Here is an 8,521-nt window from a genome sequence, read left to right as displayed (position 1 = left end):
GGCTTCTTATTGCGGTGGCTTCTCTTGTTGTGGAGCACGGGCTCTAGGCGTGTGGGCTTCAGTAGTTGTGGCACACGGGCTTCAGTAGTTGTGGTTCGTGGGCTCTAGAATGCAGACTCAGTAGTTGTGGTGCACGGGCTTAGTTGCTCCACGGCCTGTGGGATCTTCCTGGACCAGGGCTCGAACCCGTGTCCCCTGCATTGGCAGGTGGATTCTTAACCACTGTACCACCAGGGAAGCCCCATGTAACTAAGTTTTTCCCCCATTTGTATGTATAGTAGTTAGTATCTCTTCATCTCATGTTTCTTATTTGTCCCTCTCCCCCTTCCCTCTCCCCTATGGTAAACACTTTTTTGTTTTCTATATCTGTGAGACTGTTTCTGTGTTCTTATTTCATTTCTTTGTTTCATTTTTTTAAATGATTTTACACATTTTGTCTTTTTTTTCTTTTTTTTGGCCTGATGTATTTCCTGAAACATAAGACTCTCCAAGTCCATCCATGTTGTCAACAATGGCAAAGTTTCATTGTTTTTCTCATGGCAGAGTTATATTCCATTGTATATATACACCACTAGTCATTTATCCATTCATCTGTTGATGGACACATAGGTTGCTTCCATGTCTTGGCTATTGTAAATAATATTGTTATGAATATTGGGGTGCATGTATCTTTTCAAAATAGTGTTTCCATTTTCTTCAGATATATAACCAGGAGTGGAATTGTTGGATCATATAGTAGTTCTATGTTAATTAAAATTTTTTTTAGGAACCTCCATAGTCTTTCCCATAGTACTGCACCAATTTGCATTCTCCCCAACAGTGTAGTAGTGTTCTTTTTTTCTCCATATCTTGGAAAATTTTTTCTATTTGTAGAAGTTTTAATGAAGGTATTTAGTCTGGTGCATGGTGATATCTCATTTTGGATTTTTGGATTCGTATTTCTTGATGTGTAGTGTTGCTGAGCACCTTTTCATGTGCCTGTTGCCATGCGTATTTCTCCTTTGTGAAAATGTCTGTTCATATCCTCTTCTCATTTTTAAAATTGAGTTGCTTAGTTTTTTGATATTGAATTGTCTGGGTTGTAAAACGATGTATACTCTATTTGAAACTACTCCCTGTCTCTGAACCATCCTCTTAGCATTTAAATAAGCTTTGGTATCGCCCAACCTTAAATTTGATTTTTTGGAGAAGGTTAAAATTTTGAAATCCTTTTATTTCCAATAGCTTCCCTTTCATTTTTAAAATCCAGTTTTGAAGGCACATCCATTAATAAACATTTCCCCTCACCTCAAACAATCTTGTCTTTGTCCCCATTAATTCATGGATATTATTCCTTTATTTAATAAAAAAGAAAAATAAGTTTTTAAGATATAAAAATATGAAAAGAATGAACCAACTTTTATAAACTCAACTGTGTTCCCCTCCCTTAAATTCATATGTTGAAGCCCTAACATTTATTTCATCAGAATGCAATTGTATATGGACATAGGGTAGTTGCATATGTGATTAGTTTAAGGTGAGTCCTTTAGCATGGGTCCCTAATCCAAGCAGACCTATGCTCTTGAAGAAAAGCAAGAGACTCTGCAGAACTCTGTATCCCAAGGACAGAAGAGCTGCTGGCTGAAGGCATGATGTGCATTTATTCACCAGTAGATCTGGAAGGGCCTGAGATTTGAAAAAGCCTTAGGTCCTCCCAATCACCCCTTTCCTCTCAGTTACATGAGCTTCGATGACTAAAAATGAACGTTAAGATGATCTTTCAAGGCTGAGAAATAAAGACCATGTACAGTATGACTTTTTTGGTAGAATTTTATTTATACTGAATAAAAATTTTAAAAGAAAACTTTAGAATAATGCTCATTAAAATATAATAAGCAAAGCCATGGGAATGTTTACCACCATGATTTACATGGGAAGAACTACACAGAGTCCACAAAACTTGTCTCAAGACAGGGAACTGCTGAAATTTTGCAAAACACAGGGTTTGGCCCTTTAGCCAGTTTCGAAAAGTTCAGACATTTGCCACCAAAGTCTGATGAATGCCGTAGCTTCCTATTCACACCAAGTTACTCAGTTACTTAAAATGGATTTAGATTGACTAACAATTTGACGTGTCACTTTGCTAAGTACCATTTGACATAGGACTCTATTTCTGTCGTGAGACAGCACAGTGCTTGCATGTGTGTGTGCCGAAGCATGATATGGGTTTCCACCATTGTGTCACCCACTCTTAATTGGATTAAGGGTCTGAGGGTGTGGTCACTCTCAACCCCGAGAGAGAAGAATGGACTCTTTACTGAGGAATTCTCTTATCAAACTCCAGGAATGCCTCTGAGAGGCTCCCAAATAGATTCACATGGGGGTGTAGACGTTCAGCATACAAATTTGGGGGCACACAATTCAGTTCACAACACATTTCACTTGTTAAAAAGATTTCTGTCCAAAGGAAAACAAACATTTTAACACTTCACTCAACTTCCTGAATTTCCACTCTACTCTTATTTTTTTAATTAATTAATTAACTTATTTATTTATTCATTATTTATTTTTGGCTGCGTTGTGTCTTCATTGCTGCATGGGGACTTCCTCTAGTTGTGGCTAGTGGGGGCTACTCCTTGTTGTGGTGCACAGACTTCTTATTGCGGTGGCTTCTCTGGTTGTGGAGCACAGGCTCTAGGTGCACGGGCTTCAGTAGTTGTGGCTCACGGTCTCAGTAGATGTAGCTCAGAGGTTCTAGAGCACAGGCTCAGTAGTTCCTGTGCAGGATATTAGTTGTTCCACAGAATGTGGGATCTTCCTGGACCAGGACTCAACCCATGTCACCTGCATTGGCAGGCAGATCTTTAACAACTACGCCACCAGGGCGCCCCCAACAAGCATCTTGGTGGCAGGCACCTTCTTGAGACAAACACTGCAATGATAGGCATTTTTGCCATCCAGCTTCTTGGGCTTCACCAACTCGTTCAAAGCTTGCACCACACTCTGAGCTGCCGTGATATCCAGGTAAGGGTTGAGAGTGTCCAAAACCCCGAGGCAGTGGAGACATTGGATCTGAGATCTCCAAGACCCGCCAACGGTTCAACGGATGAGAGTGGTGCCCTCGGAGGGATGGCCTAACAGCTCGTGCACACTCAAGCATGCTTGCTGCATGGCATCCAGAGTGAATATCAGAAACTTGTGGGCACCTTCCTGCTTGTGTCTGTGGAAGCTAATGACCAGGCCCTTCCAGGGCTGGATCACTTCTCCAGGATGAAGGAGGACTTGGGTAATGTGAGTTTGCATAGCACACAACATGCAGAAGGTCTGGTTCGGACAGATTGTTGAGTGCTGCTGGGACAGCATCGAGCTGGCCAGGGGTGGTGTGTGGGTCAGACACTGCAGCGCTGCATTCATGTAGCAGGTGTTCCCCACATTCTGAAGCCTGGCTCCCACCACAGAGGGTCTCCTCTGGGTTCTGCAAGGCTAGAGTAGCCACACTTGTGACACAAACTCTTTCCTCTGTGTGACTCTAGGTTTGTCAGTTGGATGTGTGGGTGTCTGCAAGGATGTGCATCAGACCTTTCTGCAGTGCACCCACAGACCTCTGCTTCTTCTTGTTCTTTTTCTTGGAGGCTCTGGCTCTCCTGCTGAGACAAGGGATGTTGCTGCCGATGTTTATTGGCCTCTGGGGTGCAGTGTCCCCGCTGGCACGGTTGAACTGGTAGTTCTCTTGCTCACACAGCTTTGTGCTCATCCCACCTTCATAGTTCGATGGGTGAATCACGACTGCATCGGCAGGCAAGGCAGACTCGATCTTCCTGAGGTTGAACTCAGGCTTAGGTCGGTTGGGTGCCTGGAGGCGTCTCCACTGCTCTAAGCTGACTTCTTGAACGTCTGTTCCCTCCAGGGGCTCCTCCGACCCAGGAACTCCGATGCTGACATCTCTTTCAGGCTCCCTGTGGGCCGCCATGGTGCATGTGGGCTCAGCCCCCAGGGGTGTCCGTGCCCCTCCTGGTGACACTCCCCCACTGTCTCCTTCCAGTGCACTATTCTGGACGTAAAAGAGGACATAGGCACTTTGGCTCAGGGCAGAAGTCACATCACAGGCTGTTACCATGGCATCGTCCACTTTATACCACTGGCCGTTTCCAGCTTTGACATAACAAAAGTAGTGTCCTTGGTGACCACTCCACCCGGCGTGCACCAGCACAGCATAGAGCGCATAATCTAATGGCCCTGCCTTCTGCTCAGACACGTACGGTCGCAAGTCGAGGTACTCGGGATAGTGCACTTTCTGAACCATTTTGACTCCTGTGACCTCTGTGAACCGTTTCAGCACAACGATGAGGACCTGGGAGGCACTGTGCAAAGTCAATCTCTTGGTGGCAGGCACCTTCTTGAGACAAACACTGCAATGATAGGCATTTTCGCCGTCCAGCTTCTCGGGCTTCACCAACTCGTTCAAAGCTTGTACCACACTCTGAGCTGCCGTGATATCCAGGGTGATGTCCAGGTAAGGGTCGAGAGTGTCTGAAACCCCGAGGCAGTGGAGACACTGGATCTGACATCTCCAAGACCCGCCAAAGATTCGATGGACGAGGGTGGTGTCCTCGGAGGGATGGCCTAACAGCTCGTGTGCACTCAAGCATGCTTGTTGCATGGCATCCAGAGTGAACATCAGAAACTCGTGGGCATCTTCCTGCTTGTGTCTGTGGAAGCTAGCGACCAGATCCTTCCGGGGCCGGATCACCTCTCCAGGATGAAGAAGGGCTCGGGTAATGTGAGTTTGCATAGCACACAGCATGCAGAAGGTCTGGTTAGGACAGACTGTTGAGTGCTGCTGGGACAGCATCGAGCTGGCCAGGGGTGGTGTGTGGGTCAGACACTGCAGCGCTGCATTCATGTAGCAGGTGTTCCCCACATTCTGAAGTCCGGCTCCCACCACAAACGGTAACCTCCAAGGCAGGAGAAGTTTCTGGGCACAAGCCAGCCCTGCTGACACTGGAGTCAAGTCACCGCGCTGACTGCACCAAACCATCTGGGATGGCGGGGACGGCTCCTCAGGTCGAGGGGACCCCCAGTGGGCATCAACAGCAGTGGCACTTGGCTGAGGAGAGTGGAGTTTGGGAAAGATGTCGAACTGAAATAGACACTCATCTCCCCAGTCGAGAGAAGCAGCCTCCACGTCTCTGCAAACAAGGTCCACAAGATTTTCCATCTGGTGCTCCAGCAGCACAACGATGCCTCCTTCCTGGAGACAGTCGGTCTGCAAGTGACAGCCTGGGACACTCCCATCAGCCATTTTATAGCTCACTCCTAGCCCTGCCCCCACCCCCGCCACCCCACCGGTACAAGATCCACCAATGCGTTGCAAGCTCTTAATTGGATTAAGGGTCTGAGGGCGTGGTCTCTCTGAATCCGAAGAAAGAGAGAACAGTGGACACATTTCCTGAGGAATTCTCTTTATCAAAATCCAGGACCACCTCTGAGAGGCCCCCCAGTAGATTCACACAGTGGTGTAGACGTTCAGCATACGCATTTGAGGGAACACAATTCAATCCAGAACACACTTCACTTGTTAAAAAGATTTCTGACCGAAGGGAAAACAAACATATTAACACTTCTCTCAACTTCACGAATTTCAAAGGTTCTCTGACGTGACAGAATTTCTTGAGAGCTTTCCACATCAACTTCGATAGTTTATGAATAGCAACTTGCACTCAGAGTCCAAGCAAGTGATTCAAGGAGTGTAAAACCTCTCAGGGAATACATGATTCCATCACTCTTAGGTGAGGAAGCTCTTATGTACCCTCTCAACATCCTCAAATTATCTGTCCTTCTCTTCAACAGTGAAACAGGGTGCTTGCTAACTCATTCCCTGAGACTGAATTGAACTGTGGAACTGTGCTTGTGTGCGTGTGTGTGGGTGTGTGTTTAGACGTTTCTGAAGGTGGTGTGTGGAAAATTTGACACCCCAAGAAAAAGTGTCCATAGGGAAAGACAATCAGTATTTGGCAACGCCTGGTAAAATTGCAGGCAGGGTGCGCCTGCCTTTGGTGACTCCTCTCCAACCTGCCCAGAGAGGGAAGTCTTCAGCACAGCTAGTTCTTCGGAGGCCAGCCATCAAGGGAACACCTGCCTGGCACCATCGGGCCCTCCTGCTACCTTGGCCCTCGACCCTTTCTTCCTGACCACCCATTTGAATGGACCTCTCGCCACACAGCTCAGTCTGGCCACGTTTTCCCAAAGGGGGCACCTTCCTTGCCAACATTCGAGTTCCTGCTGTCTGGAGCACCCATAAGAGGAAGCCCCAAGAGCAAGGACTCCAGGTAGCTTAGGGAGACTTGCGTCTGGACATGGACCCCGAGAGGGAGAATAGATCGAGAGACTCGAACGTACCTGAGTTCTGCTTTCCGGAATGCCCAGAATCACGGGCCACCCGTTCTCTGGTCATTATCCCAGGGTAGGCGTTCTGTTGAAAGAGTGCTTGCAGGGTGTCCTTCTGACTCAGCCTCAGAACCAGCCTCCTCCTTCGCGATGGTCTTGAGAGCCGGCCTGTGGGAGAGAAAAGGGGGAATGTGTCAGGGGCGAATCCATGGAGATGCAAACCAATGGTAACGGCACAACGGTGGTCCTTGTGCCACGTGAAAAACCTCTAAGCCAGGGGAAGACTCTGCATTTGGAACTACCTTGGGTACACCCCGAACGCCACACTGACTGGGACCCTGGGAGTTCATGCAAAGCTGAGAGTCAAGGTTATGGGGATTTCCCCCACCACTCGCCAAGGATCCACAGAACGCCATGCAAACAGAAGGGGAAAGCCCTAGAAGAACAGGCAACCATGACCAAAATGGATGGAAGGATTTTCCACCTATGGATGCCTGGGAAAGTCTTGATGGCTTCTACCAGATTCAGCTCGAACTCTATGCTAACAAGAGGAGCCGAGCTTCTGGCCTGTCATACGCACAGGGAACATCCACTTTCACTATTTAAAAGGAAACGAGATGAAACTTAAACGAAGCCAGACAAACACACAAGCCAAACCCCAACACAGAATGCACTAGGAGATTGTTTAGAAGACCCACTTTTTTGAGATAAGGACCAACGTGGGGCCCCGTCTGAAGGTGCCCACCCACCCACACACCCACAACAGCCCGGTACTCCTCGGAAGATGACTTTCCTTTTCTAGGCACCAAGGTCATGCTGACTCGCTGTGTGTTCATGTTATTCTTTCAGTTTGGCAGCCTTGAAGGGCTGCCCCCAACCCTGTCCTATTTGAGGTTGGATCGTTCTGATGCCAAGGAATAAATAGGTGGTTGTTTCCTGACTTCCAAACGGGGAGCCGGGTGTGATGGCCAGAGTGGGTGTGGTTTCAGGCAAGTCAGACACGTCCCTGAGATCTTGAGTTTCCTGAACTCTCTGCAACTCTAGGACAACACCAAACTGTCTACAAAGGCTACCTGCTCTAGCAGCTGGCAGCTGGTGATGTAAGGTTGTCTCCAGGTCTCTCCCTGGAAAGAGGCAAGGCAAGGAAAGGGTTTCAAACCCCCAACAGTGAGTTCCCTAAAAAGCACCCTTCCTTCTTGCCAACTCCATGGAAAATCTTTGGAAAACACTCAAGAAACTAATGTATCACACTGGGGATTTTGCCTTTCCAGAGGTTCCTGCACAACCTACCCTGGAGTCCAGTAGGAGACAGTTCGAGTGCTCCGGGAATCACTGTTTCCAAGGCTATAGCTTTCAGCTGTGCTCAAAGAAAAACTCTCTTTTTCTTCTATTCTTAATACATACTGGATGTGGATTCTTTCCCTGGCCACCATAGAAGTTAATCAGTTCAAATGGAACGCGAAACCAAAGAGAGCAAATCGGAAACAACAAGAAGAGAACATGTGAAACCAACCTAAAATCCCAAACACAGTCAACTGGAAAATAGTTTCAGTTTACTTGGGAACGTTTTCCAGCACTCATGTTCTGTTCTCTGCAACCACAGACTGGGACTTATGGTAGAGAAGCCATTCTCTGGTAAGGGGCTACCAATTTCGATTTCGATTTCAAGAAGGAAAACAAACGAACCAGCAAACCAGACATATGTATGTGAAATGCCCTAGTTACTGTGCATCTTTTGGCCCAACTGATTCCTGAAACATGTCTCATGAAATCTATCCATGCCATTTGGTGGTCATTGACAATCTTCAATCGTCGCGATGATCACCACTTGGGGTGGAAATGTGCAGCAGCATATTTGGATGATCCAACCCCAGAGCACAGATGCCGAGGCAACGTAGCTCCAGAGGTGCTGGATGTACCAGAAGACCTGGACGAATCCATGGAGGTAGACCCACATGGATGGCATGGAAACAGCTGGCCAGCCCTTCAGTACCCAGAAGCTCAGGACTTATAATGGATGAGGATGCCCCATACCTATTTATATAAATATCCACAGATGGTGGGGAACCCTTCCTTGCAAATTGAGGAACTGGAAGGAATCCATTGAGGCAAGTGGGCGTTGGAATGGAAGGCCTGTTCGGAGGCTCCCAGGTCT

The 8,521-nt window shown here is 47.3% G+C and overlaps 1 protein-coding gene across 1 annotated transcript; it reads right to left on the bottom strand.

The window, feature by feature from the left end:
• Positions 1–3,517: 3,517 nt before the first annotated feature.
• Positions 3,518–5,281, bottom strand: LOC137766685 (ubiquitin carboxyl-terminal hydrolase 17-like protein 6). The gene has a single exon (XM_068547284.1). The coding sequence runs from the start codon at positions 5,279–5,281 to the stop codon at positions 3,518–3,520; it is 1,764 nt and encodes a 587-aa protein (XP_068403385.1).
• Positions 5,282–8,521: the final 3,240 nt, after the last annotated feature.

Source organism: Eschrichtius robustus, chromosome 6, assembly GCF_028021215.1.
Source record: "Eschrichtius robustus isolate mEscRob2 chromosome 6, mEscRob2.pri, whole genome shotgun sequence".
Lineage (NCBI taxonomy): Eukaryota > Metazoa > Chordata > Mammalia > Artiodactyla > Eschrichtiidae > Eschrichtius > Eschrichtius robustus.
Note: the sequence above shows the minus strand (reverse complement) of the source record. Positions and strands in the feature narration are given on the sequence as shown.